General features: G+C 43.4%; 1 protein-coding gene across 14 annotated transcripts in view; it reads right to left on the bottom strand.

The window, feature by feature from the left end:
* The window catches only part of LOC133489162 (receptor-type tyrosine-protein phosphatase F-like), a 212,041-nt gene that overhangs the window by 77,704 nt on the left and 106,399 nt on the right, over window positions 1-27,938 (bottom strand). For 7 of the 14 annotated variants that reach the window (XM_061797976.1, XM_061797975.1, XM_061797979.1 and 4 more), the window contains exons 5-7: window positions 10,613-10,801; window positions 9,715-9,732; window positions 5,730-5,840 (exon numbers count right to left, since the gene is read on the bottom strand). In XM_061797976.1, the coding sequence (XP_061653960.1) occupies window positions 5,730-5,840; window positions 9,715-9,732; window positions 10,613-10,801 (318 nt within the window). The remainder of the gene's footprint in view (window positions 1-5,729; window positions 5,841-9,714; window positions 9,733-10,612; window positions 10,802-27,938) is intronic. The other 7 variants (XM_061797977.1, XM_061797980.1, XM_061797986.1 and 4 more) reach the window with 1 other exon arrangement.

Below are 27,938 nucleotides of genomic sequence, written 5' to 3'. Positions count from 1 at the left end.
TGGACCGTTGATGATGAAATCCCTAAATTCCTTGCAATTGTACGTTGAGGAACAATGTCCTTAAACTGTTCGACTATTTTCTCATGGACTTTTTCACAAAGAGGTGAACCTCGCCCCATCTTTGCTTGTGAATGACTGAGCCATTCAGGGAAGCTCCTTTTATACCCAATCATGGCACCCACCTGTTCCCAATTAGCCTGTTCACCTGTGGGATGTTCCAAACAGGTGTTTGATGAGCCCTCTTCAACTTTCTCAGTCTTTTTTGTCACCTGTCCCAGCTTTTTTGGAACATGTTGCAGCCATAAAATTCCAAGTTTATGATTATTTGCGAAAAACAATAAAGTTTATCAGTTTGAACATTAAATATCTTGTCTTTGTAGTGTATTCAATTAAATATAGGTCGAACATGATTTGCAAATCATTGCATTCTGTTTTTATTTCTGTTTAACACAACGTCCCAACTTCATTGGAATTGGGGTTGTAATATCGACCTCAACCTCTAACTAAACCCTTATCCACAGGCCTAACAATGAGCCTAACTAACTCATTGGGGTATTAGACTATACTGAGCACTTCAGATCACTGGTAAATAATAATAATAATAATAATAATAATACAATCATGCTGGCTTCAACCCCCATCTCATGAAAATAGCCATAGTCTGTTTTACAAATACAACAAATGCACTTTTGAAAAAAATGGAAAAAACAAAAACAGTAGAAGACGTTCGTAACGGTGTTTTTTCCCCTCTCAGTATGAGGCTGATTTGGACATGCAAGGGACTACAAAGAAAGAGAAATGTTGCTAGTCTGGGAACAAGACAAGGATGACATTCTCAAGCAAGGCATGCATGGGACATGCGGAAAGATAGTGGGAAGGATTCACAAGTACGCTAGGAGGGAGGAGGAGGATGATGGAGCGCTTCCGTCCAAATTTCTCATCTCAACGCCCGGGCGACTGATTTGCAGGATGACTAATATATGACGAGCTAGTTCTTGGCTACTGGAGTGGCCCTGTGACCTCTGGTGTCACTCCCATTCACTGAACACAAAGTGAGTTTGCGCAACACGCAATCACGAACAAGGCCCGGAGAGAAGTGGGGCCTAATGCAAGACCATTACGCTCAAAGTGTCTGTTATTCTGTCATGATAGCGTAGACTTAACAGCGCTAAGAGGAGACAGTCAATGGGCCCTGCGTATTTAGAACACTTTATGCCGTGAATAATTCATGGCGTGCGGTTAAGTTTGGAGAGATGCTGCGGAACTAAATGACTGGAGGGCAGGTAATTGTTATCGATTCCCCCGCTGAGCCTCTAACGCCGACGAGAGCCGCTCGCATTGACGGACGACGGGACTATCAAAACCACAAAATAAAGTCCTGTCTCCACTCAGCCCTGGGTATCTATAAATTTAACGGGCTTTTCAGAAGCGCCGGAGGATTGCAGAATGTGTTCCGTCAATCCAATCCACAGGGACGAGCGAACTGGCAGTGTCAGCGAAAGCGCCCCAATGATTCCTCGCATGATGACAGCTGATCAGTTTATTGTTAAACGTTGAACAGGTTTGGCAGTGCTTCACGACTGAAACATTTGTCGACTGAAAAGAAAAAACACAGGGACGTAAACGGGACCGGGTGCCTCTGCTGTTGTTTTCTCTCTCTAAGAGAGTGGTTCTGATACCACTACCCATTTTGGTCTCACTGCCCGAACACTTGACCAAGCAGTTGGCAGAATACAGACGCAATCCATCACACATGATGAGCCTACAGACGGATGAGGTTGACAGTGACAACAAGGGTGTTGCTTAGGAGGAACAATACAACACAGATCTAATAATGCCTTGAGCAAACAGCACAAGAGCACCTTGTGTGTTTTGGCAAGGTTGACAGAAACCTGTTTTGTGAGGGAGTGACTTTGGACAGCATGCGAGGAGAGCAGGATTATACAAAATCAAGGAAATTAAGAGATAAGAGATTCCCATTCGTGTCTGGGAAAGGGATTTCTGGGGTTCATCATCTAGGTGACCCAAAATCTGCGTCAAATTAAAGAGGCGGGCAGTGGGGTGGGGTTAAAAGTCAAAGTGAACCAACCTTCGCGCTGATCTGTGCGCAGATGAAGTGATTTGGATGGAGGTGAGCAATGGAAATGAAGAGTGGAGAGCAAGACAACACACAGGTGAAAGACAACAGTGTTATGGAGAACACGTAACATGGCACCGATGCTAATGCATGTCCAGAGGTGAGGAAAAGGCTCTGCTTGTATGACCTCCTCCTATATATGGACAGTTTGTTTTTAAATAATGCATGAATTCAGGCATGTACAGGAAGTATATATCCATAAAGTTGCATGCACATGGGAACCTTTGGTTCTTGCGCTTCCTGGAACAAATTTGCATCCCTGTAGAACCCACGGCATAGGTTCCTGGACCCCTCCAGGTGGCTCTTCTTTCACGCCTGACAAATTACAATTACTTCCAGTACAAATACAAAACGGTCCTCCAAAAGTGTCTAGTTCCGGGGTGAAGTACCTGCAGTTAATATGGTCCTAGTTTGCTCTCTAAAGAAAAACAACAAAGCTTAGACGCATGCAGGCCTCATTTAAGGAACTTTACTCTGCGTGGAGTAGAGGAAACAGTAGATCAGAACATTCCCGGAGAGCTTCTCCCAAACCATTCTATTTAAAAAACAACAGCAATTGATGGATAATTTGTCAAAATTGTACATGATCCTTGAAACTAACAGATCTTTGATCAGACGTGCTTGTGCCCTTGTAATTGCGTTTGTGTTAATATCCCTGGATGCATTTTCAGCACTTTCATTGCAACAAGAAAGCACTTGAAGAAGAAGAAATTCAACTACACATGGTTGGCACCTTTGAAAAGAAATTCAGGGTCTCATCTTTTCAAATGTTTTTGAAAAATGCTTCCCTTCCCAACACACAGAAGAAGGAAGATGTTTTGGCAAAAATAAATACATAAATAAATCAAGAAAAGGCGAGAGTGTGGCACTATATCCCCGTGACATATGGACATGTCACATGGATATATGAACAGGAGTGGCTGCAGACAGGAGCTATTCCGCGCCGGACAAAGCTCGTGATAAATGAGGGCGCTTGTCATTCCACCCACGCTGATCAAGTCCTCCCTTTTCCAGTCACAGAGAGCGACCCGCACCTGCAACACCTACGCAACGCTCGTAATGGACGAAGGAGTGCAAGGACGGGGAGTGAAAACAAGACCCCTCCCCCTTCCTCCCTCCGACCCTCTTGCTGAAACATGAAGACATCATTCCGCTGCAGCTATAAAATGACAAGACAAGAGGTGGCGGCTGCGCTGCGAGTAGCGGAACCCCAAAGCCAGGAACGGCATCTGGTTAGCAGTGTCCAGTGATGGCAAGCTAAATTGTGTCGAGACGTCCTCGAGACGTTTTGTGCTGTTCAGTTCTATTATTTTCAAGCCATCTTGGTTGGGCTGAAAGAATATAGGTAGATCTGTATCGTCGTCTGTTCTTTAAATTAGCCCTCACGTGGCAAAGCTGTTCTTTTACACACTGAACAATCCTATTCCCTTTGCCCTGAAGGTGTACGTGCTGCTTCTTGGCCTCCAAGGGGACATTGGGGTGCCTGCATGCAAATACAAATAAATAGAAAATGAGAGTCGTGACTGAGCTTCATTAATATAACTGTCGGCCTGACGCTCTCCATCACCCCGGTAAGACGGCACAAAAACAAGCCTTTTTTTCGCCCTCCGTGGCCGACAACTACACTTTTTGAAAGGTTACGCTCGGTTTGATTTCTATCTCCGTGTGTGTGGATTGGGAGGTGGGAGGTAAAAGGGGGGTTGACAGCTACTTTGGTGTTGTCAGAGACCTACCGGAGCCAGAAAGGTGGGCTTTGCTGGCGCCACGCCACGCAAGGACTGTAATTACCTGCGAGAGGAAGCAAAGGGCACGCCTGCACCTGTGACAGCTGATTAATAGACGAGGCCTACATTCCCTTCCTTGTGCCACCCCCAATCTTGAGTTAAGATTTAAGAGCAGAACCTGCCAGAGCTTGCGGTGTTCCATCTAGCAATTTTGATGGCACTGTTGCCCTTGAAAACATAATGTACGTCCCTCACCGGGCAGATATTTTGTTGTCGCAGTTTTGTCACTTTTCTCACTTGATGTTTGGAAGCCTTGGTGCCTTTATTTTATTTACTGCACAGACAATACTAAGTAACACCTTAATGTTCCTAACTGTCATACGAGCGTACGCAGATGTTTACAAGTTGAATATTGAGCCAATCAAAGCCTTTCCTTACTTGGCCTCACATGTGAGGAAGGGTAGCTGTCCAAAGTCCGGCCCGTCTTCACCTTTTTTTGATTGGCCCGCTGCATATTCTGATGATAATTCTCAGGGCATCAAATCGATCGCAACTGGACTGTTCCAAGCTGGGATGTAGATTGTTACTTTATCGTTAAATAGTTTGAAAAGTTCCAGTATACGTTGAGCTCAAGCACTTTGAGATCAGTATAAAGGTACAGTACAAACAAAACCATTCAATATTCCTTTTTTTTTATAAATATGTATTGCATAATTAATGCTTTGTTTCCTAAAATAGAAAACAATCCACTGATCTTGCAGTTTTATGAAACGAAACATCTAAGCAGTTTATTTTGATTTTATTGTATCCAATTTCCAAATAGTGGTAAATATTAAATTTACTGGAGAATTTACTGCTTACCTTCCTAACCCGTCTTATAATATTGAATAATTTCCATTGTTGAAAGACTTACTGTTGCACTTGTTTCGATCATTCATTTCCTAAAAAGAAAAGATTGAAGCTGTTATGCTTTTGATTGTATAAATTATTTGAGTCTGCTTGCTGGCTACGGACAAGGTGCCCGTCGTCCCTTGCACTGGTCTCTATTGTTCATTTCCTAAAAACGAAGACGATGTTCAACATCTTTTGTATTATAAAATATGTATTTTATTAAATTACTATATCCAACGTGAACCCAACCGTGACCTTAAAACCAAAGTACGTATGGAACCGTGATTTTTGGGCGAAGCACATACGCAGAGTCAACCCTTTGATGCTTGCTGAAATCAGGTGCTCTCAGGTGGTCCAACCCCAAACGGTACATCTTTTTAAAGCCTTTTTGGTCATTTGCAACCTGGACCATGGGAATACATGTACTTGATGCTGCTTCGATATTTCCTTGGTACAAAGTTGTGAAATGTTAAAAGTGTGTGTGTCTTCTTCAGCCTCACACTTTCCCCTTCATCATTCTCTCGCTCTATACTAACAACAGGAGCTGCTATTCCGTTTCATGTACATCAGACATGCTGGTGTTATCCACGGGGGCTGACCTGACCTACTACTCCCTCTGCTGTACCAGCTTTTTTTTTGGGGGGGGGGTTTTGTTGTCTTTCCCCCCCCCCCCCCCCCCCTCCTACTGCAGAACGGCTGCAGCATTGCCCGTAGCCTGCCCTGCAAGTCAGCAAGCAAGTCAAAATAAGAAATTTGAGACGGGGTCTTGGTGCGTCCTTTCTGTGTGGAAATTGAGTTTTTAACGCAGCTGTTTACATAGAGGCTGCTGCGCCTGAAGGTGGAGGTTAGTTGATAAAATTGCATGAACAAGCCACAAAGACAGAAATAGAGGTATAAATATAGTCAGGTTTGACACCAAGATAGATGAAAAGTGAATGGCGGGCGCGGTGGGGGTGTGAGGGCATGGTTGACTTTACCTCGTACGTAGAGGTTGGCGGGTGCCGAGTAACGGGTCCCGGCACTGTTGGTGGCGATGCATTCGTATTTGCCCTGGTCAGACTCCTCGCTGTTCTCAATTTGCAGAGCTCCTGCGGGGCGGAGGGGAAGGATGAAAGATTTGAGTTGAAAACACAACTTTCCATAAAACAACAACAAAAACAATCCAGTCCGCTGGAAAGTGGCAGTTATATATATATATATATATAGATATATAATAACTAGCGTTAGCCCAGCGGCGGTAATAAATTGACCAAAAGAAATTAATCATCAGGTATGTATGCATCTCTCAGGGCTGTCTTTCATTGATGTTAGCATCCAAGTATATTTTAATTCATGTATCAAAACAAGCAAACAAACTAGGGATGGGTGTAATAGTTGATTAGTCGACAGTCAAGAATGATTTCCATTGTGCGAAACTGATGAACAATCAAGACAAAAATGGAGTGGAACTACTTTGCTGCAACTAGCAGAGAAACTGTTCACGCAGTTTTCACTTCAAGGACAAGATGACTACGTTTGCTACTGGTAGCATAGCATTTCACCGCTATCCAACAAAAAAGTACAGGAAGTCCTCGAGTTACGACGCACTCGACCTACGACGTTTCGACTTTACGACGCCCGTCCGCCATTTTGTCCCCACTTACGCGGAAAATCGTGTTACGTCGCCAGCGTAGGAACGGAACTCGTTCGTAAATCGAGGACTTCCTGTATGTATTGCCAAATTTTGGCAAATCGTGATGGAAGAAATGGAGAGATATGTGCTCTTCATAAGACAGCAATGATATAAAAACTAAAGTTAAACTTGTTTATTTTGATCCAAAAAGTTGGTTTTGTTTCATTTTGGCTGAAACAAACAAAAAAACTTGTGGAAGTGATTTATTTTTAACCGTAGCACAAATAAAAGTTGTCTTTGTTGCAAAAGAAGCGACTGAAATTTGGACATGATTTTTGATAGAAAATAAATGATTGATTGAGAATCACAAACACTACGAGCAGTTGTTGCTGTTGCGTTTGGGCAAAAAAAACTAAAGAAACTAGGACTAATTAATTATAATACTCTAACTCCTCTAATTATAATTTTTAAATAAATCTTTAGTAAAAGTTAAAAAATTTTAAAATCAAAAACATGAAAACAAATATTTGTGTTTTGAATAAAACAATAGTACCAAAATTTTGAGATACTGTACGTTGTGAAATGTTATTTTTTTTTTTAAATGGCATTTTAAAATTAATTAAAATGTACACCCATTCCTAGATCCTAAAATTGGTGTTTCATACTCCAAAATGCATTCATTTATTTATTACACTGACAAACATTACACTTAAATAAGGTCGAAGCTACATGTGCGTTTAATGTTCTTTACCGCAGGTCTACTATATTTAACGGTCTTTTTTATTTATTTTTTGATTTGTTGTTGAGCATGTGTCAACACAGCTCCCCCAGGGTGGCGCTGACATTGCCAGATGGCTTTGGTTATAGGTTTTACCCGTAGCTCTGAGAGCAAACATGTTGGAAAAAAAAAAAACTCATCAAAGCCTAAGAGAGGTGCGGTTTATTTGGACACACAACGTACAGTACAATCATAAGCCCCTTTCACATTGGACATAAGCCGACTTTTTCCTGGATGGCTGTCCTGTGTGTAAGGTACTGATGAGGGATGAAGGCGTTGAAGACGAGCCGCAAATTTGACGGCTTCTGTTGAAGCATCAGAGGCGTAACAGAGGCAGATAGTGTAAAGGATATAGTGGGAAGTCGTGACCAGAATGTTTAACACCTGAGACTTACTGGCCATCATGTTGTGTTTGTGTCAAAAGCAACTGTCATGGTCCCAGACGCTTGGGCTTGTAGCAATTGCTCCCGTCACCTAAAAGGCAGCGGTGAATAAACGCCAGCTCTCCTGTTACGCCTCTGAAAAGGTAGCGTGAAAGGGTCTATGGAGTTGTCCCGAATGGCAGTTTGACAAGCAACAGCAAACTTACCTGCCTCTCGTGACTGACAACATATATGAAAAAACTTTCAGTGTGTAAAAGACAGCAACAAATGTGACGACTCCCAAACAGCACGGCACTAGCGTGAAAGTCAGCCAGCCAGCTGCCGTGCAGTTGGGAACAACACAAAACAGTGTAAGATGACGTGTCGAGTTTTTTTTAGTTGGGTTTTTTTTTCCCCCGCGCATCATGCAGCATGAGATGGATGCGACAAACAAGGCTCACCACCCGAAAAACTGACTACCGAGGTGAGTTTTCTCAGGTAGGAGGGAGTTGGGTGCTCAGATCTCACGACAGCACATCCTCTATTCCGAAGTGGCGAACTTGCCGCCGCGCGACTCAGTGCTGACATGCACCTGCATACTAATGATGCTGTCACCAATCTGTCAGTCTCGCGTTGGGGAGGAAATAGCGCTGGCCGCCTGCGGGAACGCAGGCGCTTAAGTCGTCAGGCATGCGACACTTAAACACCCCCCCCCCCCCCCCACACAGTTACTTCCAACTATTTAGAGCAGTGGTTCTCAAACGGAGGTCTAGGGACCCCAGGGGGTCCGTGAGTCGTAACTTAGTGGTCCGCCAAATAGTATGCAATCAATTATTAGGTTGTTAAAAAAGTGCATGCCTACTGTACTCGCCACAAAAAAAAAAAACATTATTTAAAAACCTGGCTTAGCTTTGGGACAATTAAAAGCTCTGATATGATTGTGACGTATTACATACACTGCTCGCAAAAAGTTTGGGATATTTGGCTGTCGGATTAGATTTCGCTACATAAGAGCACCATGCCCTTGGCCGTGTTCAGCGCTATTGACTCGGTGATTGCCTTATACCAGGGTTCCTTTCAAAGTGTCAACGATTCCGCTCATGTTGTCTGTTTCGTGGCGGGAATTAAACTTGCTAGCTGCTTTTTTGAAAAAAAAAGTCACTACAGCAGTCAAAAAAGTCGCTAAATCATTACATCGACAACACCGACTGTGCTCTTCTAAACTATCTCCTCTCTGTTCGCAGCCATGTTAATTCACTGCCAGCCTTTCCAGTTAACATGGATATTTGACTTCTAAAGCCGTCAATGGCAGTGAATGGAAGCAGTGCACATCAGCTAGCGACAATGGATACATTTTGAATTTGGTTAAAGCTGCTTTCTATTAAACAGGTCTCCTCTCTAAAGGGGTCCTGGACTCAAAAGCCCTGAACCCCTGCTATAGAGTAATTCTTCCGCAAGGTCAACTAAGTGTTTTGTATCAGAAACTGCACAGACAAACATTTAATATGTACAGCAGGGAAAAGCTTGTCCACTTTTTACCTCAGTGTTTAAATCAACAGTCTTTGCAAGGTGTGTGTGTGTGTGTGGGTAGGTGGTAGGGGCTCGCAGAATGGTGTGTATGCTAATGCCACACCAATTTATATTTCCAGGCAGGTAGCTGCAGCAACAGCTTTTGCATGGCAAAACCAACCTTCATTTTAAAATGCAACTCCTCACCGCTTCGCCCGAACGCCAGGAGGTCGACTCGAGACGCCGTCGGCTCAAAGTCAGAGTTTAGGGCGAAACGGCCGGGTTTAACACGCGCTTGGTCGTACGACTCGTATTTCCAGCTAAATCTGAGCCATTGTAGGTTGACAATAACAATAATACCAAGACTTTGCATATGTATTTCCTATGAGTTGCGTGGAAGTATGAATATATCTAAGGTCTACCAGCGTCCCGGAACGGACTGCGTTCACTCAGATTTCCGAGGACAAGGTAACACCTTGGAACATGCCGACAACGAGGCTGGTGAACATTGTGTGTATGGCAAAACCACAGCGGACAGATCATGTGCTCGACAGACGAAGGGGAAAAGTGGAAGAGACGTCGATGAACCCGGTGTGGTGGGGGTGGTGGTTTTGGGTAGGGTAAAGTTGATGCTGATGCAAAAGGGTCTGTTTGCATGAGATGTGATGGTATACTTTTTTTTTTTTAATCATCATCCTTACCTCTAATTGGTGTACCACCTAGGTGGGAGTCATTTTGAGGCAAACAGGGGTTGAGAGATTTAGTTAGTAATCCACTTAATCATCAGTGGGAGAGAAGAAAACAAATAAAAACACAAGGCTTTCTGGCAGGCCGCAGATAAGGAATATACAGATTAAAACCAATGTGATAAAGTACACCGTGCTGGATGCAATGAAACACGAAGAGCTTCCATTCTGTTAATAAACAGCCAGACACCTCACGCATCACTTGTCATTTTTCTTACACATCTAGTCGTATGGCTAGCAGTAAATCCTAATGTGTCAGCAGATGTCTGGGAAATTGGGGGTCTTGGTCGTACAAAGGGGGGTGGATAAAAAGAGCTGTTAAGTCTGAGGGCATATCAGCGTGTTTCCAGGCACCCCCATCACTGTCTCACTAGAGAAAGAAAACTAATTAAAAGTTTGGTTGCTAGACAAAATGGAGCTATATGATAAGGCAGTAGTTTTTATCCTTGACATGTGTTAACGTCTTTATTTGTGAGAATAAAGTGGAGCTACTAAATTAATCTATACGTCCAGTTATATATTTTAAATCCATGAATTGATGCTCCATCTGATTTTTTTTTTTTATTAATCTATAAATAAAAATATTTCAAAAAATATTTTCTTACTAAATGAATCATTCAACGACACAATAATATTGAAGAAAATAAATATTACATTTTTTTCAACGTTTAAAAAAAACAAAAAACAAAAAAAACATCTCAATAAAAACAGGGACGTGGGTATACATGAAGTTGAATTTTTCGGCCATGACGGAGGTCTACGTTTCTCGTCTACTGATAATGATATTCAATGCTGGTCTTTCAGGACAAGTGTTTTCATTCACACAAAGTATAAAACGTATATAAACGTTTACCCGAGTGGAGCTGTCTGATGCGTCCATTGCTGCTGCCGATGTCCACAGGCAGCATGTCCTTGAACCAGGTGATCTCTGGGTCGGGGTTTCCGCTGGCAGCGCACAACATGGTGGCGGTCCTGGTCCGCTCCACCACCTTCAGCTGGGGGCCCATGTCGATGGTGGGGAAGCCATGAGGGATCTGGTTCTCTGCGGGTGAACATATGTGAGGAGTTTTTTTGTTAGTATAGCCAGTGCTGAATGAAATCAAGCGTAAAAAAAAAAATTGATGTTGAGAAGCCTCTGAGTAGCTTCGAGAGCTTCGGGGATGCTGGGCTCACAAGAATAATGGAGGTATTCAGTGCAAGATGAGGAGGTATTCGGCATACAAGATGGCAACAGTCGCGCAGAAGTGATGTCAAAAGCATCACTTAGGAATACAACAACTTCCTTTATTTCAACTTGTTCTGTTTATTTCGACTGCATTTGGTGGCTCTTTTCATGAATACGTGGCAGGAGGAGGGATCACATGTGAGACTGTAAATGGGCTTTGTGGAATATGTGAAGCCTATTTTGGATTTTCTGTTTAATTCTTTATCTTAGTTATTATCAATATCTGGAAGATGGAATGATCGCATTAATTATGACACGTATTGCCCACTCGCATGTGCTTGTGCGTCACATACAGTAGGCATTGACGTTGTAGCTTATTTTGAATCCTGTTCATTTCTATTGTGCATGATGGCGGTTTTTATTGACTGGCCGGAGGAGCGATGACAAACCTTGTGCAGCCCTGGACTCGTCTGATCACTGCTTAATTCACTTAATACCGACATACAGGCAAGAACTTAAATTCGTGAAGCCTACAGTGAAAACAGTGAAAAAGTGGACTAATGAAGCAAAGCTAGAACTTCAAAGCTGTTTAGACTGCACAGACTGTGGAGTGTCTTTGAAAATTCAGCTGGCAGCCTGGATGAATATACGGACACTGTCACATCCTGTATTAGTTTCTGTGAAGGTGTGTGTGTACCAACAAAGTCATTTCGCACATTAAATAACAACAAGCCGTGGTTCACTGCCAAAATTAAGCAACTTTGCCAAGATAAGGAAGGCGCATATCAGAGAGGGGACAGGGCCCTGTATAATCGAGCTAGAAACCAGCTGACTAACGAAATTAACATTGCAAAGAGGAACTATGCAGCAAAGTTGGAAAAACAGTTTAGCGCTAATGACTTTAAATCAGTCTGGCATGCATTCCAATCGCTGACAAATTACAAGCGACGATCCCCCCCAAGCTGAGAACAATAGCACACTAACCAACGACTTGAATACCTTCTACTGCAGATTTGAAAAGAACACTTTCACACCCCACACCCACCCAGCCGCACCACCGACCACAATCACACCTCTGACTTCTGCGTTAACCATCCACGAACACGATGGGAGACGCATCTTCAAACAACAAGGATTAACAACGTGGCAGGCCCAAACCATGTGTCCCCATCCTGCCTCAAAGTCTGCGCGGACCTGCTCGCTCCAGTCTTCACACAGATCTTCAATAGATCTCTGGAACTGTGCGAAGTACCATCCTGTTTCAAACGCTCCACCATCATTCCAGTCCCCAAGAAACTTACAATCTTGGGTCTAAATGACTACAGGCCTGTCGCCTTGACATCTGTGGTGATGAAGTCCTTTGAAAGTCTTGTGCTGGACCACCTCAAGAGCGTCACAGGTCCTCTGCTGGACCCCCTGCAGTTTGGCTACCGAGCAAACAGGTCTGCGGATGATGCAGTCAACATGGGACTGCACTTCATCCGAGAACACCTCGACAGTGCAGGGACCTACGTGAGGATCCTGTTCGTGGACTTCAGCTCAGCGTTCAACACCATCATCCCTGAACTCCTTTCCTCCAAGCTTCTCCAACTCAGCGTCTCGCCTGCCATCTGCCAGTGGATTTACAGCTTCCTGACGGGCAGGACACAGCAGGTGAGGCTGGGGCAGGCCACCTCATCCACACGCAGCATCACCACTGGGGCACCCAAGTTTGTGTCCGCTCTCCGCTGCTCTTCTCTCTCTACACAAACGACTGCACCTCAACGCACCCGGCTGTCAAACTCCTGAAGTTTGCAGATGACACCACTGTCGTCGGCCTCATCAAGGACGGTGAAGAGTCTGCATATCGACAGGAAGCGGAGCGGCTGGAGCTGTGGTGCGGCTGACACAACTTGGAGCTGAACACGCTCAAGACTGTAGAGATGATCGTGGACTTCAGGAGGCATTCTTCGCCACAGCTGCCCCTCACGCTGTCCAAATGCCTTGTGACAACCGTCAAGACCTTCAGTTCCTGGGAACTGGTACAAGGTTGTGGTTATCATTAATAACTGGTCAGGCACATCTCTGTGGTTATGGTTCATAATATGATATAACAATTACATTACAATACATTTCCTCACACATGATTCCAAAATCCTACACCCAGGCGTCTGCTGTACACATTGAAATATTTGTATTCATGCCGCAGCGTTTTGGCGAGCTAAGCCCTTTTCTCTCTCCACGTCAACAGGGGATATTTTACAGCAAAAATGTTGTATCGCTGCCCATATAATATTTATGGTTAGGATTATTGCCGCATGTTTCCGGCCGGTGAAAAATGCAAACGGAAATATTACATGAGGTCATTTCGGGAGAAAGCAAACGGCGAGGGAATAAATCATAAAGGTTTACACATGAACCTGATGCTCTTTCACTCTGTTTGCAGAGCAGGTGAGCCGTGAAATCCACCGTGTGTGTTTTGCAACTGGGAATTGAGTCCGGTTGAACCGGAGCAGCTTCATGGACATTCAGTGTTTCACATATTAAGAATGGAGGTTTAAGCACTAACTTGAAACCCTATCCTTGGCCTCAAACCATAATTTGAAACCTTAAGCCAGGCTTTAAACCCTATTGTGAAACTCTAGCCCAAACGTTCAACCCATCCATTCATCCACCTATTCTCCGAAGCGCTTATCTTCCCTTAGGTCGCGGGTAGCCGTGCCTATTTCAGCTGACTTCAAGCGAGAGGCAGGGTACATCCTGAAATGGTTGCTGGCCAATCGCAGGCTTTAAACCAAATTTTGAACCCATAACTTAAAACCCTAACCAAGGCTTGAAACCCTCATCTGAAACAATGGCTTGAAAAGGAAGGCTTAGCACTTAGTACTTCAAAAATCCAAACACTCACTTAAAACCCAAATAGGAAACCCGAGCCAAAGTTTGAAACCCAGATGCAGGCTTGAAACCCTCATTTCAAATATAAACCCCCAACTACTTTGAAAACCCAACTCTGACCTGAAAACCTAATTTGAAACCCTAACCCAGACTTGAAATCTGATCTGAAACCCTACTTTAAAACCCGTAACACTGCATTGAAACCGCAATATGAAACCATAATCCAAGTTTGAAAGCTCAACCGCAGGCTTGAAAATCTACTTGAACAACCCAAACACCAACTTGAAACCCTATTTGGAAACTAGAATCCAAGTTTGAAACTGAGGCCCAGGCTTCAAAACCCAAATTTGTTACCCTACTTTGGAACGCTAACCGTTATCCATCCATCCATTTTCTTTACCGCTTATGCTCAGTTATTGGAAACCCTAACCCTAGTCTGAAACCCTCCTTTGAAAACCTAACTGTGACCTGAAATCCTAATTTAAAACCCTGAGACTGAAACTGACCCTGACCTGAAATTCTAAATCGAAAACCTAATGCTGGATGGAAACATTAGTTTAACTCTAACCTCTGTTTGATCTCAGTGTGATGGTGTCTCCAATATAAATGGACAAACTAATCTTTGCCTTGGGTTCCATGTACAGTATTTATAAATTATATTATTTGCGAAATCATGCCCATTTCCCCAAAAGTAGCTGAACCAATTTGCATATCCCACTCACTTGGTTTCAAAAAAAAAAAAAACAGAGTGAAGTTTGTCTGAATATGAGTAGTTGACAAGCTATTGTGGAAGACTTGAAGCCTGCCTGGTTTCCCAACTCCTGCAGCTGGTATTTGTGCCAACTTGTCATTCCAGGCAAGACAAAGACGAGCCTTTGTTGACTTCCTCTTTCATTGCTTGGGACGCAAGAGAAGGCAGGCGATACTTGGAGGGAAGCCAATGAATCAAATCAAAGATGCGGGTTGATGTTTCTCAAGAAGAGGAGACTTTTGCAGTAAAACCTCTCGCTTGAAATCCTGACCTTTGCTTGAAACCCTAATTTGGAGCCATAACTCCGGTTTAAAACCCTAATCTTGGTTTAAAACCTTAACCCGGTCTTCAAATCCTAATTTGAAACCCATGAATAAGAGGACAGAAATACATACTTCCTTCTGTCTTGTCTTTTTTGGTGTTTATATTTAGTGTTGTTAACTCCATTCTCATACAGTATGTTGGTTTTGGATTCATGGCAGGGGTAGTGTTGTATTTTATTCAACTATTTATTTTTTGTCAAAATGGAAATGACATTTGGATTTAGTTTGTATCGTTCTTTTGCCTTTTTTTTTTTTTTTTTTTTTTTTGAAATATAGTATCTCCGCATGTAACCAGACCAACCTCAATAAATAGACCTTTGAGTCACAGAAAAAAAATATTTGTGGTCGTCTAAAATTTGTATTTGAGTACCCCTGGTCAAGACAGTGATGCAAAATCACAAAATTAGATTTTATCTAACTAATCAAAATGTTGTGCGTGTGTCTGTGTGTGTTGTTGATCAAATAAAGTAGAGCAGATGTTTATTAATCCAAAAAATGAGTGACAGTGAGCAGAAGTGAGTGCTTGACGTCAATATAGAAGCGCATGATGTGAGCGGGTGATGTAAAGTTGGCGCATGGCGGGATCGTAGATAAGACGGTACAAGTGGGGGAGAAGGGAGTTAATGTGATTTTGTGGTTGTACTGAATTAGAATGGCAACAGGGGGGGCTGGCAACGACACTCCTAATATGGTAATTAGTCCAATTAAGAAGAAATGACGCGGTCTTAAACTACTGTGGAAAAGAGGTGTAACCTACGAAGGTAATGCAGGTGCGCGGAAGAGGAAATAAGTAAGAATGAGCGCAATGAGAGCAAGGAGAAGGGGGTGGGCACCGGGGAGGGTTTGCATGCCAGCCTCCTGCCAGCTCCAATTACCAGTGCAAGCGGAGCGTGGCGGCGAGGGCGATGGCTCTAATCAGAGCCCCGCTGAAATAGTCCCGTCGTCGTCCTACTGTCCCACTGGGAGGGCCGCTGGATGGTAATACCGCGCTAATGTCAGCCAGCGTTGCCCCCCCCATCAACCACAAACATCTCGACAGAAAAAAACTGGTAACAAGGAAGGCGTGACACGCGAGATACCGCACTTGTGCCTTATTTTCATCTGGCCGTGCTTTCTCATTACTCGTTTCAATCTGCAGTGCGGAAGGCAGACGAATGTGCTGCTATGAATGTTTAACATGTGGGCAGGTGAACAGACGCCTCCTATGGAGAATTCATACTGTTGTGAAACATATAAGGGGAGTGAGCATATGCCGGAGAATATTCATGAGGAAACACACTCCTCTGCATTCTGCATCAATAGTTAGAGCAGACATATCACGTCATTTCTTTCCAATTAAAACCGTTCCCAGCTGTCTGAAACATCTCGTACATGTTGGACAGTCACGGATACAACTTAAGGAATGGTTAGTTACAAACGTGATGTGACTTTGCGTTTCTTTTTAGATGTTGACACAGGTCTCGTAGGGCATTGCAGCAAGCTAATCTGCACCTCCAACAACATTGCAGCTATGCATCATAACAGCTGTTCCGTGTAGTCCCAAAAAGAAAATGGTGGTCATTCTTTACATTCTATTTACATTGTATTCTTACTATAGGTTTTTATAAAATACATATTATTGTGCTACTTTCCTTATACAAACACACAATTCTAGTTAATTTGGGGTAGGCTGTATCAGATTAATGGCCTTTCCATTCATTTCAATGGGAAAAAAGTGCATGAGTTGCAAGCGTGGTCACGAAACGGATTAAACTTGCATTGCTGATACGTCATCTGCGTATCCAACAACACTGCAGCCTGCAGCCGGCGGTAATCACCTTTACTATGACACTACCATGTGTCACGGTAGACGTCTTTACCACGACACATAACCGCCTGCACAGCAGACGTGGTATTGGTAAAGTTGAAGTTTACGGAGTGGTTTAAAGAAAACACCAAAACCACCAGGTGCCTTGCGAACAGTAAACATTCATCAGCGCAATGTTCGATAAGGCAAAAAAGGTTTCTGACTCTTGAGAACAAAGAAGCCCTTTCCCGCATCCGATGTGCTGTATTAGCACCTCTATTTGTTTTCATCAATACCAGGTCTCACACTAAAGCATTTTATTATTCATCAGTAAAAGAAAAAGGTAAATAGAACTAAAGGTGTTGTCTGTGCTCCAATTGGTCTTGACTCAATATGGCACCGAAAAGACACACAAGCCGTTTGGGGGAGCGGGGGTGTGTGAAAGGCCCGCGGCTGTTTTCCGACAGGATCATCGCAAAGGCAAGAAGACATTTGCATGTGTGTGTGTGTGTGTGTGTGCGTGTGGTGGGGGGGGGGGGTAATTAGTCTCGTCAACATGTGTAAAATGGAATTTTATGTTTCATAAGACATGTCCGTGTCTAGCTAAGTTAATTCTACCACCCTGACCCTGACTTGTGTCTAACCCTAACTGTACCCCTAACCCAACCCCAAAAAATAACTCGCACCCCAAACCTAACCTAACCCTTGCCTTTAACACCTGACCCTTGTTTGATGAGCACTTTCACCATTTCATTTTGACAGTCTTGTAAAACGCAGAGGACATGTATTGTGCTTGTTTAACCAAAAATATAAAAACAGGTCTGAAAGTGGGAGTTTCTCAAAACAGTAGCATTGCCATATCCATGTCATTTGAAAACAGAAAGTACAAATTGGTGTTGCGTCCTATCGGCGCATGCTTGAGTACCAAAACAATCCAAACCACAGAGGCACAACTCACCCTAATTAGTATTTCTACGAGAGTCGGTTCTCATATTTGGTTCAAACCAAAACGGCAGTCTTAATCAGTCTCAAAATCTGGTGACTTTTTGTGGACGGCCCAGTGATCAAAATGGCGAAGAAACTAAGTCATTGTAGCTAACAGGTTAGCATTCACGCCAGGGTTTCAGCACATTGGACTTGCAAAACATTAAGACTACTCAAAAGTGAAGACCATGTGAACGGGACCCTCATTCGATTTCAATAAAAACCTCCAAGGTCTTCTGATGCCACACAGTTGTTAAATGATGACAATCTCTGTGGATAAAGGTGACCGGAATGAAAAAACATCACAACATCCAAATTCTTCCCGCAGCCTGGCATGAAAGCTTCCATTCACCACTTTCTATGAGGCAGATAAGCATGTTTACAACGGTCGGGATCAACCACAGCAAAGGAGGGGGGAGGGGCAATGAATGAATGAATGTAACCGAAGAAGACGAGACGACATGGCGTCTTGTCGAGCCTCGCACGACATCTCCAGGTGTTGAGCGTGTTGCTATGGTGCATCGATCAAACATTCCGTGCGCGCCGCGACACACCTCGATGCAATGGCGCCTCCCAAAAACAGTCACAGCAAAAAAAAACAAAAAAAACAAAAAAAAAACAAATGCTGCCACCGCTGCTTTTTAACGTGCTCGCAACAAGATGTAGTGTCTGTTAACGTGCTGCTTATCCAGAGTAAAATGACTGTAATGCATTTCTGTGACCTTTGAAACAATACACTTTTTTGTATGGCTGAGCAGAACATTTGCTCTTATTTCCCCGCCTGTGGGCACATAATCAATAACAGTCATCTAATTCCACCCCCCAACCCCCCAAGTCCTTCCTTTTTTACCTGCTGTTTTATCATCTTCATCTCTTCCACTTTCCTATTTCTCTCTTTCGGGCAATCTGATATCATACTTCCGCTGCCATCAGTGTGATCTACGGCGCTGCCAGAATTCACACATCTCTTATTTATGCCGGGGCGCACTCTTTTAGCACATAACCCTGGCCTCCGACCCGGCACGACAAGCCCACGGGTGGTTCTCCGAAATGTGCTGGCTTCCGTTGACCGAGTCACCTTGTCTCGTGTCAACCGACACTATACCTGCACTCGCTTGTATTCTTTCGCAGGCTCATTCTCGTCCGAGTGATCCATCAGGGTCGTTCCCTGCAAATCGCTCGTTTACTAACATAATTGCCCATGTTATTTTGAACTGTATCAATACAAAATACCATTTTTTATGTTTTTTTTTTTTTTTTATTATTATTATTATTTTTTTTTTTATTTATGCTTGTGTAGACTCTCCATCATCCCGGCCAAGGTAATCCACAAAGGTTGAATCGAGCCAACTGGACGCTTCTTGTTTGTTTTGGTTTTATTTGACCAACGTTGCACCAAGTTGAGTCTCATTCTTAATTGTAATTGTAGCTTTTTGCTGGAGCACTCGAGTGACTCCAACTACGAGAGATAAATTTGTGTGTTTAACCATGCTTGGTCAATAAAGACGATTCTGATTCTGATTGTTTCTGATGACGCTGGGTGACGCTGCATCAGAAAGAGCTGAAAGTCACCCCTGAAACTGTCAAAAAAAGGAGATGAAGAAGAAGAGATGGATGATGATGATGGATTTTCTTTCATCCTGCAAGCCTGTGTTTGATGATTCATGGATTTTCAAACAGATACGTGCAATTTCTTTGAAAACTATTAAGTGACGTTAATAACACTACCTTCATAAGTCAGCAATAGAAAATGAAAAATGCCTAAAAGAAAACAATTTCAAAGATACACACAAAAACAGAATTAAAAAAAATGTTTCACTGTGATTTTACTGCAGGGGAGAATAGTGCGCTGAAATACAAGGAATGCATGTGGAGATTTTACAAAATGATAAGACTGAGGCTTAAATGTTCTGCCTCTGGCTGTGAAAGGTATCACTGACGTGGCTCAAGACAATGTTCAACCCCGTTTAGTCAAGTTAGAGTTGAACTCTTGAACTGAACTCGTGTTATGCTTCGTTTATTACAGAACAGGGTTCCTGTATTTGTTATTGTTTATTTTAGTGTAATATATGATTTAAGAAACAGAAAGCGTTAAAGAACTATGAAATGCATGTAAATACGTCAAACAGTGTTTGTTTGAACCAGTGGGGTGCCGCAGAAGACGCATGCGTGACATGATCAGGATAGCACCACCTCTGTCTCAAATTGAGCAAGGAGAAACCAACCCTGAGCAAGAGTTTGATTGAAGACTGTTGAGATGATGTTCTTATGAGGCAAACACATTTGCGGTTTACTGCTCATTTAAGATGCAACTGCCTTGGAGACTGAAGTAAACAAACCACAGTGTGCCTAATAAGACCTGATTGCTGCCGCCGGAGTCACAGACTAAAAAGGACATTGGTCCAAAAAGCAGGACAGCGTGACGGTCTGCTCAAGCAGAGCAACGAGTTTGTAAACAAACGAATGAATCAATCATTTCCACGCCTCGAATTAATCATCGGCGGAGCCTCGCCGCGACACGCTAAGTATAATTATGGACAGATAAGAGTGACTTTTATGCGTTCGGAGAGTGGATGGTGACGGGTTGGCTTAATTAAAATGCTCGGTTCTTGTGACAGGCTTTACTCATTCCCTCGGTCGGACATAATGAATAATGTGCAGTCTGTGTCAACAGCGTCGACTTTGATTAGAGCAGAAGGGTTCAAAAAAACGACCTGCAAACTGTTCCCCAGAAGAGGTAATTGCATCAGTGTGTGTTGGACTACAGCTCAGGTAGATGGAAGGGCAGACGAAAACATGACCTTCAAGCTAAAATGCTAACATGCTGCGTTGACTGCCTCATCTGCCTTTTGTGCTCTAAATGCTAGAAAAAGATCTCTAGCTATAGCAATAGCTACATAAAAGGTACATCTAAGGTCCCATCTATCGTCTCAGCGTTTTGTGAGTCTGACATTTTTTTTCTAAACTGTTGAGTTATTAGAGTTTAACTCATACCAGAGAATTTAATTGACCCAAAATCTATGGTAAGGACAAGTAATTTGTTATGTTTGTTTCATTGGTGGCACGGTGCACAACTGGTTACCACATTTGCCTCACAGTTCTGGGGACCGGGGTTCAAATCCCGTGTGGATTTTGCATGTTCTCCCCGTGCCTGCGTGGGTTTTCCCCGGGCACTCCGGTTTCCTCCCACATACCAAAAACATGCATGGTAGGTTAATTGAAGACTCCAAATTGCCCGTAGGTGTGAATGTGAGTGCCAATGGTTGTTTGTTTATATGTGCCCTGCGATTGGCTGGCGACCAGTTCAGGGTGCGCCCGAAGATAGCTGGGACGGGCTTTTTTAAAAGATCCCCCGTAACAATTTATTGCTAATTATTTTACAGCGACAGCTCATTGAGTCAGCCAACATAAGTGATAGAAACCTTGTTTTGCCCACCGGCTTGGGTCTTTTTGCGGTTGGTGATGGAGCATTACAGCGCCACATACAGGCATTTGAGTACTTTTTCAGGTGGTTTCACGGGGACCGGGATATTCCCTGATATAACTCAGTCTTGACAGATGACTTTACGAAAAGTAGGGAAAAGAAAGGCCTGTCATAACATGAGTGACAGTGTTCAAGATAGCGTCCTTATCTTCTAAATAAGTAAACAGACGCATTAGGTGTGACACTGCAAGTGTTAAGAAGCAGTCAGATGAGATCATGTTTGATTAGTCTGCCATTCCTTGTGTTGATGCAAGGCACACACAGACAACTGTGCCTTTTTTGCAGGTACACGCAGATTGAACAACGAAAAATCCCAACCAACCACACCTTTAAGAAAAAAGCAAGCTGACGGCTAATAGCGGTCTGCACCTCCGTCTTAGGTGGTCCGGTGGATATTCTATGAGTGGTTTGGTGTCTAAGAGAAGAAGAAGGCGGGTCAGGGTGAGAGGCCTCCCAATAGCCAGGTCATGGAGTGCAGGTACGAGGACCCCCCCCCTGCTGACGCGCTCTAAGACCCATCCATTCCTAGCTAGTCAGGGCCTGGGGAGCCGTTGACTCTTTGGCCCGCAAAGCCATAAGGTGGACCTTGCACTTTAATGGCATAGTTGCAGGCTCCGACTCCCATTACTAACAAATTGGAAGAATGAAACACAGCATGGACACCCACCGACCCCACCCTCCCGGCAATTATGAATAAAGCAAAGTTCAGGCAACAGCAGTTCATGCAATTGTGATCGTGAAATGGATTATTTACAACCTCGAAGTTGTTTCTAACAAGCTATACCTCAGCTCGGTAGGGTCCTAAGATATCTGACACTAACCGTCCTACTTTCCAGGAACCCTTCGTTGAGGTGCCCAACAACGGTATGCTTCGGTACTTGGCGAAATGCACGCCTTTCTTATGCTTTGAAGTGAGGCTATATACTTACGTAGCTGCCAAAAAGCAGTGGAAGCAAGGCCAAATCAGAGATCTGAACCATACCATAGCAAAATAAAATGCACCGCTTAGAGGAAATGTCTCAGATTCCGATACCATGTAGTTAAGGCTTTCTTATTACAAGTCAAATTTTCCTACTGTAATAAGCTACAATTGATCAAGGTGTTTGGTTTCACCGTAACCTGGCAGGTCATCGAACAACATAATCATGAAACTCTGACCTTATGGAGGTAAGTTGGTCTTTGAAGGACACCTGCAAATGGCCAATATGGCCCTGAAATGGCCACTTCAAATGAGAATAACCTGTGTCTTTTCAGGCATGCGTTCTTGAGAATATTTTGTGGGTCTACTCATGATAGCCATGCCTACCAAATAGCATGTTGCTCAGTTACACTGGCTTCAGGTGCTACATTTTCCAAAATTCTGGGGGATGCTGCAAAATGTAAACTGTCACGACAATCTCCATAAAAATGTCCATTCCAAACAAACACGGCAGATTTTCTGTGTCTTTTTTGTGGGTCTACTCATTACAGATATGCCTATCAAATGTCATGCTGACAAGTGAAACTAGCTTTACAGAATCATTTTTCAAAACATTTCAGAGAAAGCTACCAAAGGTAAATTCGCACCAAAATGACCCTAAAATGGCCACTGCAAACCAAAATGGCAGACTTCCCATGTCTTTTCGGGTATTGGTTCTTGAGACTTTCTTGTGGGTCTACTGATTATACACTGCCAAGTGAAACTGGCTTGAAGGGAAGAATCCTTAAACAGAATCAACCATAGCAAATGTTTCTTCCAAACCAGATTTTTACAAGGAATGAACAAAACTCCTCGTCCAACAGTGGCTAGCGGCTTAGACTGACACCAGCATGGGGAGAAAAAAAACAAAACAAAACAAAAGCTACGCAATTGACAAGAATGTAGCGCTGCATCAAGGGCATCAGGTAAGGTTGGTGTTGACGTACTTGCACTTCTTCTGCTGTCATTGTACAGGAAAACTTCCAGAGTTCAAACTTTCCGATGACCCCACAGAAGAGCGTCATGCCACCCACCTTAATTAACACAAAGGAAATGGTGGCATCTCCCTTTAATCATGCAGCAGGCATCATTAATGCTGGCTCCATTTGATTTGCAAGACGCCATGTAAAAAAAAATCCCCCAAACAGTCACAATCCAAGTCAGGAGGAGAGTGAAATTATTAGGAACCACATCAGGCCGAGGGAATTCTGTAACACAGTCCACATGGCACACTCCTCCTGATAATCACATCAGTCATGCTCTCACGAGCCTTCTGGGAAAAATCTCTGATTAATAACAACAATCTGCTTGCTTGCGGATATTTAAGAGCCACATGTCAATTCGCAGACGTCACTGTCTGCGAATTGACAACTGATAGATAAAAGCCGAGGCCTGTGTCATGTCACATCTTCAATATCTCCCCGCGGGGCCGGAGACGACATCCGGATGAGAAGGTCAATACATCCAGAGATTCAGCAGTGACAAAAAAAAAAGCAATAGATGACGTTTTCACAATTCCACAATGAGAAATAGGAATCTACGGATATTCCATTGTGGCGTGGCCTTAAACGAACCTAATAACATCATTGCCCCAGTCATTTTTACCTTAGTGTGACAATATGAATAAAAAAATACAAAAGTGTTTACTAAAAATGTTTTTTTCCCCCCCTTTTCTTTATGTTCGTGTAGATTCTCGGTCATCCAGGTCATGGTACTCTGCAAAGGTTTAATTGAGGCAAGAGGACTTGGGCAATTATGCTATGAAGCAAACGAGCGGCGTTCGAACGCAAGAAAAATATGAGACAACTACAAATAAAAATAAATACACACATTTTAGAAAAGAAATTGAAAATATCAAGACAAAAATTACAGAAGAATTACATCCCAAAAATGTTTTTTCAATACAAAACGTCTTTTAAAAACTGCAAGAATATTACAATGAAAATAAATATATTTAAGACAAAATTACGATACATTAGAATGCAAAATGATTAGAAGGAAAATACACAAATATTAGAGGACACTGAACAGCTGGTCCAAAGACGAAACGGCTATCCACAGCTGCACGGACGTTTAGCATTAATAAGCCATTTAATGCCTCCCCAAAATAACACACTCGACTGTGTGAAGAGAGGGAGAAGCCCACTCTGCGAGACTTTTCATGTACCAAACTTGAAACCCCGATGAATGCGTTGAAACATTCGCCTTTCGACATAAATCTGTTCTAGAGGCTGCAGATGCAGTTGGGGGGGAGCGGTTTCTAATACCAAATTACACGTTTCCGACATTTTACCAAAGGGTCCACTTTAGAGCTCTATAATCTCACTCCAAACTCTCAAAATTGCACGTCTGCCTTATGGTTTCCTTGTCCGCAATCCCTAACTTTCTTGTATTTTTAGTCATTGATTGAGGTTTCTTCCTCTTCTCCTTTTTCTGCAGACTTTCTCCTTCCCTCCCTCCCCAGCTTCCTCGGCTCCCCGAGGCCGCAGACATGATCATCACTGACAGTGCAGCATTTGCTCTTTTGCAGATACAGCTCGCCAAAAGCGCACAGCAATTGATGGACAAGTAGAGATGATAAAACGTCGCCCCAGAGCACAGTCGGCTCCATCCAACGCGACGGAAATATTCCACTGAATTTAACTTTTGAAGGCGTTTATCAATCACTTTAAATGCACGAGGTATCCTTAATCGACGGGAGAAAAGGTTTGTAGAAAAAAAATTACTCCAGCAGGAATTCTGTCTTGTTGAAGGACACTGCAAGGTTGCTTCTGGCATTGCGATATGGCAAATGTTGGGTTTATTTTTCAAACTAATGCTACGGTGCATTCAAAATAGTCTCACCGTTCCAACAACAAAAAGGCTGATCAATTATTACATTAACTTAACCGGTACAAATTCCCAAGGAAAAGTCATTAACAGACAAAAAACCCACGACGCCCTAATTCTTGGTAGCCATTATAATCGATGAATTGATCGTTAGGGTTTTGTTGGATTGTGTGGGGTTGATTTTGTCATTGGAGGAGTGCACTCCACTCGGCTAAAAGAACACTGAAGTTGAGGTACACCCTTACAACAGGGATGAAAGTTAAGTGGGAGTCAAGGCTCCACGAAGCACACCTGAGCCCCCACACACCTGAGACTTAAGTTTCCCAAACAACCAATAGAAACCCTCTCGTTGACCACCAGCCATTGACAAGTACGCTGAATAACCACTCGTACCCCCACCAGTCGATAAGTAACCAATCGTGTGCCCTTCGTCAACAAGCTTGCCAAAAACGCAATCATACCACCCTGTCGACAAGTTCACCAAATGACCAATCGCACCCACTAATTTACAAGCTTAAATAAAAAACAAACAAAAGCACCACTGCGTCGACAAATTTATCCAACAACTTGGACTAAGACGAACAATTGCACCGCCCTTCGTTAGCAGGTTCGCCAAACAACATATCGTACCACCAATCGGACTCCTCTCACCCACAAAGACAACCACCCCCCTTCACTGACAAATTTTGTGAATTTATTCATGACTGGTTTTTATATTCCTTGTGGAGTCTCGCGTGATTAATTGTCACAACAGTAAGATCTCGCACGAGCCAGGCCAAACCTGAAAAGGTGTCCGTCCTTCCTCGCGTCCGTCCTATAAATGCCCATAAAGTCCTTGGAAGCGAGGATGCGAGGGCACAGACCGCTACGTCCACCCTCGCCATATTGTCGAAGTCCTTGGGAGAGAGGTGCGCAGAGACAGATGCAGTTTGTAACTGTCAGCCCAGATTTGATCTACGACGCCAGGCCTCCGGCCAGCAGATGGTGGGAGATATTAAATCGGCAGGCACGGACCGCCACAGTAGGGCTGGCAAAATATATACAGGAGGAGGAGGGTACACATGGGGAGGTCAAAATGCCATTGTGCTTCTGTATGCGATAAAAAATTCACATCACGACCATGGTGATCAAAATGATCACGCTTATCAATATTATCACCATATTGCTGAGACAAATATGCTATAATTTGCTAATGGGAGTGACACATGTCAAATACAAAAATATTGAAGACAGACATGCTTGACTAAAAAATATATATATATTTTCAAAAATATTTAGAATTATTATTTAAAATCATTAGAAAAAAACCTGGTGAAAACCCCAAAAAACATTACACAAATAAATACAAAGTATAAGCTGAAATATGACAAATATTAGGAAAACAAAACATAATTTAACATCAAGAAAAGACAAATATGACAAAAACACATATTCAAGAATATTAGAAATAAATATTAGGCACATGTTTTTTTTTATATTTGGTGAAAAATATCTACATTGAATATAAAACACAAAATATTAGGAAAATAATACCAACGTACTGGACCAAAAAAATCCTGCCCCAAGTGGAGGAGTTCACGTATCTTGGGGTCTTGTTCACGAGTGAGGGAAGAATGGAACGGGAGATCGACTGGCGGATCGGTGCAGCGTCTGCAGTGATGCGGACTTTGTATCGATCCGTTGTGGTAAAGAAGGCGCTAAGCCGAAAAGCGAAGCTCTCGATTTACCGGTCGATCTACGTTCCTACCCTCACCTATGGTCACGAGCTGTGGGTCGTGACCGAAAGAACAAGATCCAGGATACAAGCGGCCAAAATGATGTTCGGGCTCTCCCTTTGAGATAGGGTGAGAAGCTCGGTCATCCGGGAGGATCTCAGAGTAGAGTCGCTGCTCCTCCACATCGAGAGGAGCCAGATGAGGTGGCTGGGGCATCTGATTCGGATGCCTCCCGGACGCCTCCCTGGTGAGGTGTTCCGGGCACATCCCACCAGGAGGAGACCCCGGGGACGACCCAGGACACGCTGGAGAGACTACATCCTTCGGCTGACCTGGGAACGCCTCGGGATCCCCCCGGAAGAGCTGGATGAAGTGGCTGGGGAGAGGGAAGTCTGGGAGTCCCCGCTAAAGCTACTGCCCCCGCGACCCAACCTCGGATAAGCGGTAGAAAATGGATGGATGGATGGATGGATGGATAGACAAAAAAATACCAAAATATTACACTAACATCACAACATTATTCAGCTGGAAAAAAAAACAATATTAGATGAATATAATAATAATATAATATTTATGAAAGTACAATGGAAAAAACAAATCGCGGTCATGTTTCCCAGTACCAAAAAACACATGTGGTGTCCTCGGTCTCTGTTTGCCGTTGCACCCGATGGGAGAATCTTTCCCATCGGGAACCGTTTCAGCCACAGTATGTTGTGACAACAAACAAAACATCAGCAGCACCCTCGTACGACATGCTATGCACGCCATTGAGGATATTACAACTGCAGCGTGGACATAATATAAAGAGATGGAGAGCGGGAAGGAAGAATGCGAGAGAATATCAGTTACACAACACACCTTATTTTGGTCATTGTAGACAATTTGAATAGAGGCGCGCAAAGGAAGGGATTAAGTTGTCGGAGGAGCTCTGCTCCGTGTTAAATCATTCCAATATAGCTTGGGTATGCATTCATCGCGCAATGAGATTTCCCCCGCTATTTATCCCGTCCGCTCTGTTTGTCCACACTTGCCCAGGCCGACTAGATATTTATTACCGGGCTTTGTGTCGCAGTCATTTCCCGCCTCTGCGCTGGGGACCTGCTGAAGCTAGACGAATAAATAAAGGCGTTCTGCGAGGCCGCCAGGCTGTAATTTGTTTACTGCCACCAAACGCAGCGCTGCTAAATACAGTCACGCTGCGCCGTGGCCCATGAAAAAAACAAAAAAAAACAAACCAATGAGGTTTTCCCAAAAATGTCTCCTTTTTGGAGCGCAAATTGAATTCATATGGCTGGACTATTAATATTCCA

The sequence above is a fragment of the Phyllopteryx taeniolatus genome, chromosome 14, assembly GCF_024500385.1.
Source record: "Phyllopteryx taeniolatus isolate TA_2022b chromosome 14, UOR_Ptae_1.2, whole genome shotgun sequence".
NCBI lineage: Eukaryota > Metazoa > Chordata > Actinopteri > Syngnathiformes > Syngnathidae > Phyllopteryx > Phyllopteryx taeniolatus.
This window is presented reverse-complemented; position numbering and strand designations above follow the sequence as displayed.